We start from the raw sequence: 16,400 nt of genomic DNA on the forward strand, positions 1-16,400 counted from the left end.
AGTGCTACGCCTTTTATAATAATTTCTAAATTTATGAAAAAATATAAATATAATAAATAAAACGCTATACCATACTGGCCTACAAACAGCATTTGTGTGAGTGTGAGTGACGAATAATGACCAGAATATACCCCCTTTTCACTGTTGAAGCAAGGACCCCGTGACATTTTAAGCAAGCTCAAACCGGCCCGGCTTTCGTTCTTCGCTTCATTATTATAACCAGAAATTTGTATTACATTTTCTAACGTCTTTTGTGCTTTCAGTACATACACTGCAACACTTTATTTTTATTTTATTTGGGGGACTTCAATTTTCGGTTTCTCTTGGACGTCGCATGACCGGGTGGTGAAGTGAAATTACGCTCCTCCTTGCTTTCCGGATATAGCCTTGGAGCGAAGGTAAGGTGGCAAGAAATCTCGCTCGTCGCTACCGCTGTGAGTTATCAACGCGAAGGCAAGAACGCAAGATCGAAATCTTCGCACTTTAACCCGAAGGTTAGCAAGCCAACGAAAGGAATTAATGAATGAACTGGTGTATAATATCATACTTTTCTGTTCCAGAGGGCTAATGCAGGGGGACTCGCGCCATGCAGTGTTTGTTGAGGGAAATTTTGCCCGTACAGGAATGAATCTCAATGTGTCACGGCCCTCGGTTGTTTCGTCCAATCCGAACGAATATAAGACGCTGTTCTTTGCCCTGCACCACTAACATTGGGAAACTACACCGTAAAATCTCAAGCCGCTTTCTCGGCCAACAATGGGATCGAACCTGGGACTTCAATGTTAGAGAGCCAGCGCTTTTATCACTGAGCCACACGGAACCGATAGGACTGAAGCAGCAAAACTATTTATTCTTTGTCTAAGATATTTAGTTCTGAGAAAATGCATTCAATTGATTGGGTGCTTTTTTAGATGGTTCAAATTTGAATTCTCGCACTCTGTATAAAAGGAAACCATTGCGAAGACATTGGATTTTCCCCTCGGGGATTACTTTTTCCACCATAACTTCGGAGACGTGATTTTCCTCCCTCACCATCTATATCCAGAACACAATTGTAACAGTTGTAGAGAAACCATAATTTATTGATTTGAGATTTTCTATTTTAATACAAAACATAATATTATACATGTATAATACAATACAGACATTAACAAACGCAATAGAGATTTACATATATAGGAAAAACACGTTTTCAAAAGCATGCATTTGATTTGTCATCAATTAAAGCTTGGGTGACTTCTTAAAGAGTAATTTGTGTTTGATGCTTCTAAATTATTATTTTTGACGCATCCATGCAGATATTTATTATTTTTTAGCCTTTAGTAGTAATAACTGTTTTTGATGTATTTGAGTATTTAATCACCTTTACAATGCTGATAAAATAAATAAGTACAATATGAACATCCTAACCTCAATGGAATTCAAATTTAAAGCCCTTTATTAGTTAGCATTACATTTCCCTTTTAAACATTAATTCGGAATGAGAAAAGATTGATTATGTATTAAAATACAGTAATGTATAGATACGAACTAGAAATCAACAATCAAACACTTCAGAAAAACTTAATAATAATATAATATAACTTTAAATGACTTTCAATTGCCTGTCCGGTGGAGTTAAAAGCATGTGGTTTTACAATAAATGCTTTTTAAAGAAATCACACATTCTAGTAAGTCCTTGTTCATAATACTCCGCTTTGTAATTTGGACCATCTTTGTTTGTAAAAGCATGACCAGCATCTTTGTAGGAGTAGAATTCGTAGACCACATTTCCTTCTTTTAGCTTCTCGATTAATTTTGCCTGTGAAGTTGGGCACGAGAATCCGGTTTGTTCATCTCTGTCACCAAAATGACATTGAATAGGGACTTTAATTTTAGATGGATCGGCTAAACCAGAATCGGGAATGCCGTAAAAGGGAGCAGCGGCGCTGACCTCTGGGATAAGGGCGGCGGCTGCCATGCTTAAAGCACCACCCATGCAGAAACCGGTGACGCCCACTTTCTTACATCCCTTACTGAGCAAAAATTTAGCACAAGCTTCAATGTCTTTAATGGCACCTGGCCAATCGAGATTTTCCATCAAATGCCCAGCTTCTTCGTTATTCGTTGCTAGGCTACCACGGTAAAGATCGGGACAAATGGCGGAGAATTCACCTCTTCTTGCAATGTCGGCTGCCTCATCTTGAATTTGCTTATTGACGCCCCACCATTCTTGTAAAATGATCACGCCTATTGCGTGTGTTTTAGGATCATTAAAATGATAAGCAGAAAGGGGGCCTTTCGCATTGTCTGATGGAATCTCTACTTTCTGTCCTTTTGGAATAACGGCTGCCATTTCGATGATGATCTGAAAATATATTACATTTAAAATAATTAATTGAATAGACATGAAACAAAAACAAGTATCGCTGGAAGGATTTGCACCTATTTTAGGCGAAATGGGAGAGAGGAAGGAAATACTGCTCACTTCAGTTTAAATAATACAATGAAAATGACCCTTGTATACATTGAACGGTAAGGGGTGGCGATGGGCTCACAAAGCAAATAAAAGTTGTTGAAAAATAAACTTAAATAAGAAAGAGGATTTTCGATATATTTCCGCAAAGAGCAAGACAATAATTGCCACCGGAATACTATGATAAATATATTTTATACTAGCCTTTTTCATCAATTCTAAAACAAACATTACAGTGCAAGAAGGCTAAACCGTGACAATAAACGGTACATCCAGTTTAAGTTGAAGTCCATGGTACCTGTACGTGTTTGACCTTAACGTAAATCCTGACAGGTATGTATCTTTTAATCCTGACAGAATGTCACAATGTAAAACAAATGTCAGAGATTTTAAAGTACTTAAAGATGAAAGCATTCGGGTAACAAATACCGTGTCAAAACTCTCAACAATAAACACTTTCTAAAAATTGTCTCTCCAAAGTATATTTTTCTCTATAGGTATTTCTCGAAAACAGCCCTAGTCGTCTGTCTGTCTTGTTATATTAGTTACAATACATTAGTACACCATACTGTATAGTATATAGGTATGGCTATACAGGTAGTATATAGGTATGGCTATACAGGTAGTAATGACAAGTGACCTCAAACCACTTGTTCGTACTTATAACGGATATTTAGTAATGACCAAGTCGTCTTATGTTTGTTCCGCTCTAGATATCGTCCAGGATCTTGTATCCTATTCATCCGGTATAAGGGATGGTATTACGGTATGTCATAAATTACAATATTTGTACTATGCGGGCGTGTGTTATAGACATTGTCCGGTTTCCTCCCACTGCTAAAGACCCATACGTGCAAGCGAATTATGTAAATAAAATTAAACCATATGTTAGTCCCGAAATGACCTAGTTTGTGTCGAGTGGACGTTAAACCCCATTTCTCTCTCTCTCTGTAGACATTGTACTAGAGAAATTGCTACACAATGACTCAACGACCACTTTTAATGCCATTAGTTCTTCTAATTACAATTATATATTTTAAAACGGTTTCTTATTTAGATGATTCCATCCAATTGGCAGTATAAAAGCGTAGTTTTTTGCCTGCGTTTATACTTGATATCTGAGAAATACAACTTTTATAAACAGAAATTGATTTTCAGGATTTTTAATCTTAGTTGTTTACATTGTTCGGTGTATAACCATGGCATTTTACTTTATTCTTTGGATTAATACTTTTCTTGTCAAATATATAACTCTATATGGGAGCCACAGTGGATTGGTGAGTAGGACGTTAGCTCGCTAACCCGGAGGTCCCGTGTTCGATCCCTGCGTTGACCGAGAAACGTTATCGGGATTTTCGGCGTGGTTCCCCCTTGTCAGCCGTTCGGGTGGGACGGAAAACCGAGGTCCCGTTTACACATTGGCGTGCAGTTAAAATAACTCTTGACAGTTGGAACTCGAAATAAGAGTATGCCACAGCGCCGCTGTCTTAGCATTAGTTCAATCATAGCACACTGCATGGCGTATGCCAGTCTTTATTAGTCAGGTAGGGGCAGCACAATAAAGCGTTAAACCCCATTTCATTTTTTATAACTCTATAATAGCGTTCTTTCTTAAAGTGGCCCTTATAGATCTGGCATATCGTGAACTATTAAATATTCAGTATCAAACGTTTATAAATAGGCCTCAGGCATTATTTCTTTGATAACAGTAGAAATATTGATTTTCTATCCAGGATATTGAACGGGTATGGTCAATGACTAATATCCGTGTATTATCTGCGCGTTATTTACTTATACCTAAATACATGTTGTAACAGGTATATTATTTACATAGACCCGGATATAAGTACTCCAAGGACCTTCCTGTTATTTTCACCTTTGTAACAATGAGTCCATAAAAACACGGGGCGGGGAACTACGAGTGAAAATTAGGGTAATTAGGTATTCTGGACAGCAAAAATATATATATATATATTTTTTTTACAGTATTTCGAATAATAGTCTAATATTTTATTTCAGCACAAATGGATGGTTATAAAAGATAAATAGAGCTCAAGAAATGTTATTTATTATCTTAATAAATAAAATTATTATAAGAAATGTGATATTGTCATTATGGTAAGAATTACTACTGTGAAAGACTCGCTGTTTCTTTTTTTTCCCACAGATGTATAGAGGATATTTGTCGTTTTAGAGTGAATAACATATTTTATTTCATCGAGAAGCAAGAAAACTTATATTTTCACGAATGCGTAGCATGAGTGAAAATATAAACGTTTTCCTGCTTAGAGATGAAATAAAATATGTTATTCACGACAAAACGACAAATGTTCTATTTATTTTATGATTTTACAATCATTTTAGGTAAAAACAACATGGACTACTGCTGGCCAGTGGAATAACACTTTTATTTCACTGATAAAACGCGGTATTCCACTACTGATCATAAAATAAAAGGAAATAGTGCAAAATCATTATTATCGATTTTCTTTTATTCATTAATACATCATGACTATGACTGACTAATTCTGTAAATAATTGCGGTTAGAAAAATCAGTGATACTATACCGAGGTTCAATTAATCCCATAAAATAAGTCCATTGTAACGTTAATAAAATTAATGATCATTTCGTATACTGATAAAAGTATAAGGTAGATAACATGTCAACTCACCTGTGCAACTAGCTGTGAACAGTACGATAATAGTGTGGTATGTTTTTACGGTGTAAACATACCAAAAAATCGTTGACATTTATATGGATGGTACGTGTTTTCTGATTGGTTATCCTTCACGTGTCATAAACCAGGAAGTTGTTGGTCATACGTCGCCCACAAAAAGTTGTTTTTCTTGGAAATTGAGCAAACATAAAGCCATGGGGGATATTATGTTGTTCCCGGATACTCTGACGTCATAGATAAATTGTTTTATATATGTGTGATAAGATATTATCTTCCTAGCCTTTGAATGTATATCTTTTGTTCAACTGGACGTTCCCAAATTACACAAAGCTTTCATATAATCACCAGAGATAATAGAATTAGATAGTTTTCCGACAAATAATTTTTAAAAAATGTACTTGTGGTCAATTTGTTTTCGTCATATCCAGAACCGAACAGAAACAAAAATCCCAAACAGCTTCTAAGACCGTATTCAACTCAAATGAATTTTACTGGAAATCTCATCAGCTGCAATCAGTGAAGCTTTCTATCGATTTGAAACCTTTTTAAAATATTTTGGGGTTTATTTTACACGAAGAAGGGTTTGTGATCGAAACGTTATATTAGACTACATTCATATTATTTCACACATTTCAAGAACTTATAAAACTGTATGTAATAACAATAGTTTAACTAAAATAGTACATTTTTTTTAGTTTGTGACTTATACGCGAGAGTGGGGTATGGGGGTGTGGAGAGGTCATTTCAGTATTTCGCTTTTATTGAGGGGACACTTGTCACGTATGTAAAGGAAACCACGATACTTGCATCGATGGCTGATTATGACAGATGAAGGGCCCACATTATACGAAATACAAAACTACACAAGGAAATAATAGCAACAAACAAACAATAATACCCAAATCTACAAAAAAAAAGAAATGAAAATCTATGGACGACGCTGGACCTTTGTCCCTTGAAACAAAATACAAAACTACACAAAAAAACAAAACAAAGAAACACGAACCTAAAAAAGAAAAGAAATGAAAATCGATGCACCACGCTGGACCAATGTCCCTTTAATCTTGAATATATAACATTCTGTATTATGTAAATGGAGGTACATGTATATCGATATTATTCTACTGGTGACATAGATGGACAGATGAAGGAATAATCAACAACCGAATTTAACGTCTACTGTAAAAGTTTATCGAGGAATTTCATCTATTTATTCTGACTGTCGATCACAAGCAGACACAGTTTCTGAGTTTCAGACCAAAAGTCAATCAGAAGTGATCCGCCAATTTAAACAAATGTTTATTATGCATTAGATTATTGATTTTCCGACTCCCTTATCAAAAGTGACACTGATTTGCTCTTGTCCAAACGATAATAAATCTATCAATTCTTCATTATGGTTACATGAAAACAAGAGAGTAGCTAATTACACTAACCATATTCCAAGGCAAATTTCACATCAAAACCAGGCTTTTGATCAGTTCTATTAGTCAACTGGAGACCCGCACAACGTTAACCTGATAAAACAACATTTTTATCATTTGAGACCACCAAACTGGAGAAATTGTGGAGAAATTTTGTGTTGGATAAATTAATATCGTAAAAGTATTTATATATATAGTGTGGTTTTACGGGATTAATCTTTTAAACCATGGATGAATTATTACTGAATTTGGTCATTTCTCTCTGTCTCATCTGTCCAATTTCTGCTGTAAACAAAACTCGTAAGTTTTTATATTTGAAATGTTACTTCTATTTTGCTTACTTTCATTGAATGTAAAAGTCTAGGTTAGTTAGTTTCATTCGCTTTAATATTATTATATAAACGACAAGCGAAATTTTAAAAGGGCACATTTATATTTGCGGTCAAATTGTTTTGATGGCGCCACCCCAACCCAACCGCCCGCAGACCATCAAATCAAAAACTCGGGTATAAAAAACATTTGACAGATTTTTAGTAATACACCCATGTACAATTTGTGATGTTTCTATATTACCCGGTTCTTCTAATTTATCGCTTGAGACAATGGACAGGTCTAAAGGGTAAACCTGCATTGTTATTGTGTGTGTATTTTTCAGTGTCTGTTGGGATAACAAAACGATGTCCAGCAGCTTTCCTCAATGTAGACCATTACGAGAACCTGTACCTCGACTCACTGCCTGTAGATAATGCCAATTTTCAGATGAATGGACGTCATGAAGAATGTCGTGTTTCTATTATGACTGGACTGTTAGGGCATGGTCTATGTCTATCTGTATTACATATGAACATATCCTGTGATGTGGAAATATTCTTTTCAACCAACCAGTATGAACCAGACAAGGTAAAAAAAACTGCTGGTGTTTATTCTTTGTTTAGGGTGCAGAAAGGTTCATGTATGAACTGTGCCAGATGTCCCTAAATTAATATTTCATATGCAAACGTATTCCCTACATTTGCATATGTAACAATTACCTTGATTAGTCCTGGGATTCAATTCAAATGATCACCTTAACTTAAAGAGGGGAATTTAACGCTTCGAACATCTTTGCTGGTCGGAAAAAAACATTTTTGCGATTTGACTATGGGTATACGGTTACATAGGCGGTTTCAAAGTAAATTGAGTGCCAATCCATAGCTGAGATATACACGAGTTAAGATTCATTAAGATTCGAGCACATTGACATATTCACACGCTTATCACACACTCTTGCAAAACGCTATATTCTAGAAAGATCATACGGTTTATATCAAATGTGTTCTACAAAATGTATTGCATTTTGTTTCTTTCAGTTGAAAACCATATATTTCCTTTAACAAGTTGTTTCATAATTCTTAGGACTCGACCCGTTAGGTACTGGACGCAAGTGTAGATGTTTAATTCACTTTTGGAATCCGGTGACGGGTAAGCGGAAACGCCACTGTCCTGGTAAATTTATCTTTGTGCCTGTCTCAAAATGACCAAAGTTAAGCGTCGACGAGATGTTAAACCTCCTTTCATTATGTGAGATATAATAGAATGTGTTTTATTGTAGAAATTCCGATGTGGTCGGGATATAACATCAGAGTGGTGTACGGAAGAAAGAGTAATGACAATAACTGTAAAAGCACGACATCCCCAAAGAAATGCCTTGCCGTCTACAGGACCTAAATTTAATTTCCTGATCAAAGCTGAATCAGTCCCCTTACATCATATTAGGAAAGTATGTAAGTAGAATTCATTTGTAAAGATTTTAGTTCCATGGACATTGCATGAGAAACAAAAAGATGCACCTTTGCAAAGATCACGCTGAATGTTAAAGAATGACTGATTCTGTGCAAGTCAGAATAAATTGTCTTCAATAATCAAACTTTAACACATGGTACTTTAGAAATTCTTACAATTTATGCTCCGACCCTATTGTGTACAATCCAATGTGTTTCTCGCTATAATGCCATTTCTTTTTGAAAGAAATACAAACTTTCAGTGTATATGTTGGGTTGATTATAAGTCTCCCAATACAATGCTGTTTAAGTGCCTGGATAACGATGTCTATAATTATACCACTTACTAGCCGAAGTTGAAATTATCAAGTCACTCATAATTGAAGAATGAAATTCCTTAAATATGTTACGTAACCCAGTTTTCCATATCGGTTAATCACCAATGGCACCAAACATCTAGAGATGTTCTTTTCAATCACCCCACTTCTTTTCTTAAATTCTCCTATCTAATTAACCTGCTTTGTGAGGAAAAAATACTTCCATATATAATTTATTTGTGAAAGTGATAATGCCTATTGATGTATTTTTTCAAGCCTACCTGTACATGGATTCCGAACTTTCTTGTGGAGTTCAACATAGCCTCGATCAAGGTGAAAGCATTCGTTTGCTGTCACACCGTCGACCACATGTTAATAAAGAGATGCCAGAAATGTGTGACATCACTGTAATAACGACAGCTGTGGGAGAATATGAACAAGTTTGTTTCAAATTTGATAAATTTATATCTGAAGATGATTGTGAGACAGAAATAACCGCTACTGATTTAATGGTACCATACTGGAATCAAAATGAGGTATGTAATATGAAGCGTATAACTGGTTTGTGTTGAATGATATTTAGTAATTGAAATGGAGATACACAGCATACAATTCTGTGGAATACGATTACTGTTTATTACTGAGCGATTTCACAGCAAATTTGTCTCGAAAACAATAATTATCGTCATAGACAGCAGCTTATCCGAAAGGAAAACATGGATGTTGACCAAATTTGAAAACTGTAGCCTTTATCGTGTTCACTAGGTTTTTGAAAAAGGGTGATAACTCGGGACGTAAATAAGTCTCATCAAAATCAGATCAACATTGTGACTTCTAGAGGGTCCACAACATTGATATACCATATATTTACACTATTTGCATACTAGGGGCGGCGATTTTGTCTGACAGTTTTGTTCCGATTTTGACGAAATTCTCACTCAGCAGTCATTAGGGTATAACGGTGATATATTCAAACGTATTTTTTAAATCGGATAAAAATTGTGACCTCTAGTGGGACCACAATCTAAAAACGCGATTTTTCGTACAATCAAGGGCCATAATTCAGGAAGTTAAAATCTGATATGCGCGAATATCGAAATGAACCATGATCTTTGAGTTATAAACATGAATTTCAAGTTTCATCAAAATTGGATCAAAATTATGACCCGTATAGGGTCCACAACCTTGATATACCATATTTTTACACTATTTGTGTACCAGGGGCGGCCATTTTGTCTGGCAGTTTTGGTCCGATTTTCACGGAATTCGAACCCAAGCCTCATTACAGTGTAACGGTGAAATATTCAAACGTTGTGTTAAATCGGATAATAATTGTGGCCGCTAGAGGGACCACAATTCAGGAAGTTACGATCCGATATGCGCAAATATCGAAAGTAACCAAGATCGTTGGGTTATAAATATTTATTTTAAGTTTCATCAAAATCAGATGAAAATTGTGACCACTAGAGTCTCCACAAGCTAAACACGTAATTTATCGTACAATCAGGGGCCATTTATCAATGAAGTTATGGTCCGATACATGCCAAAATCGAAAGGAACCAAGATCTTTGGGAGATAGATCTATATTTCAAGTTTCGTCAAAATCGGATAAAAATTGTGACCTGTTGAGTGTCCACAACCTGATTGTGGACGGACAGACAGATGGACGGACAGGGGCGACGACAACTTCCACATGAAAAATCGGGGGTTACTCTGGAACAGAAGGTCATGGAATGCAGAATATCGATAGGATTCGTCTTCTCACTACCCTATTACATCGCTCCAAAGTTGTTATAAATTCGTTAAAAATGCAGCCGCTATCGTGTTACCAAAGTTTTCAATAAAGGGAAGTAGCAGAGCTTCTCGCTGTATTTTATTATTTTCAATGATATCAGACATAGTCTACAAGTTTTCCATAGACACTCTCTTTAATTTGACTACATATAACTTTTAATGATTAAACGGGCGTTGCAATTGATAACAACAACACGGAAGATTTTTTTTAAATTGTGACGTATGCTTATAACATAGACATAATACTGTTAAAATGTTAACTTTTTAGTCATCCAAACTCTCGAAGGCTGATTAGTGTTATTATTGATTAGTTTTTACATATATATCAACATTACTTTTGGAATACGATCCTCGGCTATTCAGTCATAATATTGATGGACGTTAATCATGAATAACAGATTTTAATAGGCCGATAAATTTCAATTTCAGTTTAAGTTCAGACTTTTTGGACAACGAATGGCAAATTCTATTTAAATTCTGACTTCTTAATAGGTCAAGAAAAGGCAATTTTATTTTAAGCTATTTTTATCCGACTGCACAAGCCTGACCACAAATAAGTTATCTTTCCGCTTGATGCAAGCCTTTTAACAAACCATTTTCAACTCCATTAATATCGGTATTTCTGCTATGTTTATTGTAGACATTCAACTGTATGACACAGATAAATGAGAAGATGGAATTCTGTTCTTTCGATAAACAGCTTACCATACAGCTCACCCGTAAATCAGCTACGAATGCCGACTTTGCTATTACAGTGCAGAGTAAAAGACAGCCGTGTAAGTATTAATGAGATGAGCGGTTCATGAACCATCTTTATGTACCAAACAGCCATGCTGAACACCTAAATATATATTAGCACGAAGACGCTACAATTCCATATAGTTTTAAGAAATATATTATCTTTAACTGTGTGTATGTTTAATTTGTTAAATGCTTTAATATATTTTGTCAGTAAACAAATATTTACAGATATAATTCATCCTCAAGCAATATTTGTATTAACAAGATGCTTTATGTATAGTGTTCATGACAAGGTGTTAACATTATTAATATTTAAGGCATTGGATTATTTATGGGGATATCGAATGATAAATATTTAAAATATTTAACATCTGGATACACTAAAGGGTTTAATATATTATTTAATAAGTAAACAATATGAATATTATTGGAAAAATAAACAAAATAATATAGTATAACTCAGGAAATGCATTGGACATTGGGCGTATACAAGGATCTTGCACTTGACCATATATTTTTATGTCTCGTGCAGAGTATTCTCATAACCATATGGAAATATCAAGATTAAAAGACTAGGTTATAGACAAAAATATTTGTGGGGCCCCATTGCCAAACGCCAAAACAACGTTTGTTTGCGAATATCAAATAAGTCCAATAATAACGTTACATCAATTTTTTCTTTATAAAAAACATGTTTAATTTTGTACTTTTTTATTTTAAAAATATACTTTTTTCTGTATTCTCATCGCGGAAAATAACTTTTTGAAGAATGCTGAACCGTGGTGACTCAGTGAGTAACAAGACAATGGCGCTGGCTCGCTTACCTGGAAATCCTGGGTTCTACTCAAGTGTTGGCAGAGTACGTTTCTCAGGATTGCCCGATGTTTCCCCTTGTCACTTGTGTGGGGCGGAGTATCTGGCAAGGAATAGTGTATGGGACAAAAAAAAAGTTTCGTGCCACCGTGTCGTGCACACTACATGACGTAAGTCCGTCCTTATTAACCCGGTTGCAGCAGAAAATGGGACGTTTTGCCCCATTTCATTCATGCATATAATTGCAAAGGGAACATACCAGCGTGTCCTTTACAAAAATATTCGTCATTTTACAGATTGGGAAAGAGAAGAACAGGTTAAGAGTGAGCTGGTCGGATTATCTATTGTACGTGGATTAATCGTCATCGTATCTGTAGTGAATACTGTTGTTGCACTTTCTATGGCATTGGTTTCTTTTCTTCATCGCAATCCTATCAGATCCATACGTCAATGGGACATACATAGTATTCTGTACATCCCTAGCAGGAGTGCCGTTCTAACTATTCCAAACAGTAAGTATTAAAGTAAAAGTGATATATTTTTCGTTGTAACCAACCAATAAATTGTACGTTTCTTAAGAATAGACGTGTACTATAATATATGTAGTAGAAAAGTACAAGTAGTACTTCTTTGTTTACGGTAGATAAATGCATAAATACGTCCAGATAAAAATTTCTCCACTTTACTTCATTCTGACATACATTAAGTCTTATAAGCTAGCTGTGTGCTCTCTGTAGGCGTCTTCGGATATTTATAATCTATACAAAATGTTGGAAATATCATACATATCCATATACATTCTTAGAACAATAGATTTCCATGACAATCGATTATAAATAATATAACGTAATGTACAACCAAGGGTTAAAAGTATATAATGCATAACATGACATTAATTTACATATTCTTCCCGGAACGTTGTTTTGTTTTAAATGATGATTTTCTTTGAGCTTGATGAAACATCTCTAAATATGTTTATAACATTCCCATTGCGTGGGGGTAGGCGCCGGCGTGGGTGACCGTGGAGGTGATGGTGGTTGTGCGGGGAGGGGGGGGGGGGTCATTATGTTGACATAAATGATGGTCATATTATTTAATAAAAAATAAATTTCTAGATTGCCCATCTCTATGGAAGTGTATATGATGCCTCTGGACAACTTTTTTGATTTGTGCGGCGGTGGGGGTGGGGATAGCAGGTGTACATGTTTTGAGGGGCGGGGTGGGGGCGGGAGGTAAAATTGGCGAGAAATGAGTTGACGTCGATTTAGATGATGCCTTTCTTAGAGCTTGGTAAAAACATTACGTTTTAATTCCGCTACACATCTCGTGTCGTGAATGACAACCTCCAGCGTCACCATATTGTCCATATGCCTTGGCCAGCCATGAGTCCTGACCTTTCCCCTATAGAGCATGTCTGAGACATGATCGGGAGACGTGTTCGTCGATTTCAACGTCAACCGATAACACTGCAAGAATTGGCCGTGGCACTGCAAGAGGAGTGGGTCAGATTGCCCCAAATCGTGATTGGATGGTTGATTAGGAGCATGCCACGACGAATTGCTGAATGTCTGAGGATTGGTGGAGCAATTACTCATTATTAAGACAAAAATCAAAAACGTCCATTTTCACTTTTGACAGTGTATCTTTTTGCGAGTGAAATGGGGCCGTCAGATAAGCCGCCCATATGAACTGTTTATGTTCATGTGTAGGCAATTGGCCTGTTATTAACATACACTGGTTCCCTCTAATAAAAACAACAGTGCATTTCCGCAGTTTTGTATTGTTTCTGAATATTCCTCATTCTTTTTTTGAAGAGTATATATATATGAAAGAAAAGTCGTGTAAATTGAAACAAGCTGTGGGTCCTTAGTTCGGTGGATTGGTTTTGGGGTCTCTGTCATCTGTCACGAACATTTAATCTTCTTTGTCACAAAATAACACTTCATTCATTTATTTAAAGTTCCAGCAGAACTCAAGACCTTACACTATAAAATGCACTTTTACTAAAAACAAAAAACTCTAATTTGGTCAAAATATTATTCAAATCGAGAATTGTAACTCACATTTTGGGCATTTCAATTTTACACGGGTTTCTGTTGATTTCACATAGCCATCTTTCACACAAATTCTAACTTTATGTTACCATCAGCCAGTCCATTCTTCATAAAGATGTTTTAATACTTGTGGTTGCTTAATTACATAATAACAATAGCCTCTACATTCAAATATATGGAGTACTTATTTTGAACTGTCAGTTTTGTGTCAAAGGTCTGACTTGTTTAGCATTTCCTTGACATTTTTCGTTTTCTCAATATCGGAAATCGCTATAATTCAAATCTTTTTTTTTCAGCCTATGAAGGTGCAACACCCCCTGAGAAGGTGGACACTGAGCAAAATGTAATATAATGTGTTTTGTAATGTTAACGTTCAAAGCAAGGGATGTCTTTTAATCGGGTTAGAAATCGTGATATTTTAATGGGCAGTTCTAGCTGTAAATCATTTATAAAGAAATTAGACGGCTATCGCTTATAATTCCTTCTGCATGCCATTTGTGTGAAAGAATAGCCCTCGTCAGACCTTGATTGTTGCGTGGTTCTATAATCGCATTTCGCTTCAATTCGACATAACGAGTTTTAAAGTATCTGATCATCATTTGAGAGATATTTAATTAAATATTAAATAGGCATTTTAGCGAGGTTTAGAGTCAGATATTGTCCGAAAAAATGCACATGACGATCAGTATAGATAGTGTTGCAGCGGCTTTCTCCCACGTGGTATAGCAGACCTCGCTTATTTTGAGGTTTTAAAATTAAATATTGAACGCCACTCACTCGGCATATCTTTGATTACGTATGCGTAACATATACATGTAGTTAGTATTTCCTGTGTGTATTAATTTACTCTTGTTGGTATCCTCGGTTAATTCCAACGTAACAAAATTCGATTTGATAAATGTATATAACAATAGGCTCATTATGGCGGTACATCTGTGTGATTGAAAGGTCTCAGAAAGAGAAGTAATTATCTTGTTTGTATAGTATTTTATTAAGAGTTATTGAGACTTTTACGCTAGTTACAATTAAATTTCTAATATAAATGAAATTCAATAAAGGGGTGTTTAACATTCTACTTTTCTGTATCAACTGGGCTAATGAAGACGGACATACACCAAGCAGTGTGCTATATGAGAGAAATTAAGCCCGGACAGCCGAATTCTAACTGTCAGGGGTTCTTTTACGTGTATACGGGACCTCGGGTTTTCGTGCCATCCGAACAACTAGACAGTATCCTTGCCAGGTCATCCGTCCCCAACCGTTGACAAGGGGAATCTAGAGACATCCTGGTTAGCAAGTCAGGGTATTACTCACTGAATCACCGCGGTTCCAAGTCACTAATTGCTTCCATAGGGGAATAAATATATGCTATTTAAAACTGTCCAAGTTGTGTATAAGGCACACAAAGGAATGTGACACCGTTACCTGATTTGTATAATTAACCATGAATATGTGTCTATCAATATTCATAATAACACTACTTCTATCAATATATATTATACGTAGTGCAAATTATTTTGCAGCTGGGACTCACGCACCCAGACTGTTTTTATCAGGAGGTACTGTATGCCGGTTGAGAATTTGCGGCCAGGGAAATGTTCAAACAAGAATGTTAAAATCAGTGACTGTGTAGGTTAAGATTGTGTGATCGGAATTTAAGTGTGGATACAAACTAAAGAAGAATTAAATGCATATTGTTTATTTGTATATCTGTGATCTTTATATTATGTCAAAGATTTATAGTTGCCTGTTGTCACACTTTCATTGTGAACTTTGTGTTAATAAAATAAATAATGAAAATGTTATGTAATGTTCTTATTAAAAGCAATGATTGTCACTCAGTACGTAAACATGTGATATATCTTCCTTATTGCGCTAGCACGGTAGCCTATTTCATAGGTCCCCCCCCCCCCCCATCCCACCTCCCAAATTCCATTCCCAACAATCAGGGTACCTTTTTTGATAATCAGTGGTGGGCTACTTTGGAGACATTTTTTTTTATCAGTCCATATTATTCCTAAGGGTCTAGCTTTGTCTTGTCTTCTCTTTTAACTGGTCTAATTATTTTCGAAATCTCTGTCTCGAATGATTATCGATATGATGCTTTTATTGTCCAGTAAAGTCTGGGACAGTCGTCATTTCTTTCTTTTAAAATAAGTTTTATGTTCTTCTCGGGGTGGCGTAAAAATTAAGCCCAGGCTTTTACGTAATGAATCTTGCATACGAGTTTTTCGTTATGCACACAATAAAACTTCAAAGTGCGCCTTTTTTTTCTCTCATTTTGTCAAACGGTAATATATAGGCCTACTATACATTTGTTTAGTACATCTGTCTTTAGTATAGATATCTTCATTTCTTGAAGT

At 35.7% G+C, this 16,400-nt stretch overlaps 2 protein-coding genes across 4 annotated transcripts; one reads left to right on the forward strand and one right to left on the reverse strand.

Annotated features, from left to right (window-relative positions):
• Positions 1 to 1,061: 1,061 nt before the first annotated feature.
• On the reverse strand, positions 1,062 to 5,279 carry LOC126827488 (protein usf). 3 transcript variants are annotated; one of them, XM_050556880.2, is made up of 2 exons: positions 5,129 to 5,279; positions 1,062 to 2,347 (listed from the first exon to the last, which is right to left on the reverse strand). In XM_050556880.2, the coding sequence occupies exon 2, from the start codon at positions 2,333 to 2,335 to the stop codon at positions 1,634 to 1,636; it is 702 nt and encodes a 233-aa protein (XP_050412837.2). In that variant the 5' UTR covers positions 2,336 to 2,347; positions 5,129 to 5,279; the 3' UTR covers positions 1,062 to 1,633. The 3 variants fall into 3 exon arrangements, with proteins under 3 accessions (XP_050412837.2, XP_050412835.2, XP_055958538.1); XM_050556878.2 differs by lacking the exon at positions 5,129 to 5,279 and adding an exon at positions 2,660 to 2,680; XM_056102563.1 differs by lacking the exon at positions 5,129 to 5,279 and adding an exon at positions 2,468 to 2,490.
• Positions 5,280 to 6,577: 1,298 nt separating this feature from the next.
• LOC126827484 (uncharacterized) lies at positions 6,578 to 15,842 on the forward strand. The gene is made up of 7 exons (XM_050556871.2): positions 6,578 to 6,858; positions 7,214 to 7,458; positions 8,150 to 8,321; positions 8,912 to 9,171; positions 11,070 to 11,205; positions 12,280 to 12,495; positions 14,334 to 15,842. The coding sequence occupies exons 1-7, from the start codon at positions 6,786 to 6,788 to the stop codon at positions 14,387 to 14,389; spliced, it is 1,158 nt and encodes a 385-aa protein (XP_050412828.1). The 5' UTR covers positions 6,578 to 6,785; the 3' UTR covers positions 14,390 to 15,842.
• The last annotated feature ends 558 nt before the right edge of the window (positions 15,843 to 16,400 follow it).

Source organism: Patella vulgata, chromosome 7, assembly GCF_932274485.2.
Source record: "Patella vulgata chromosome 7, xgPatVulg1.2, whole genome shotgun sequence".
In the NCBI taxonomy this organism is placed as follows: Eukaryota; Metazoa; Mollusca; class Gastropoda; family Patellidae; genus Patella; species Patella vulgata.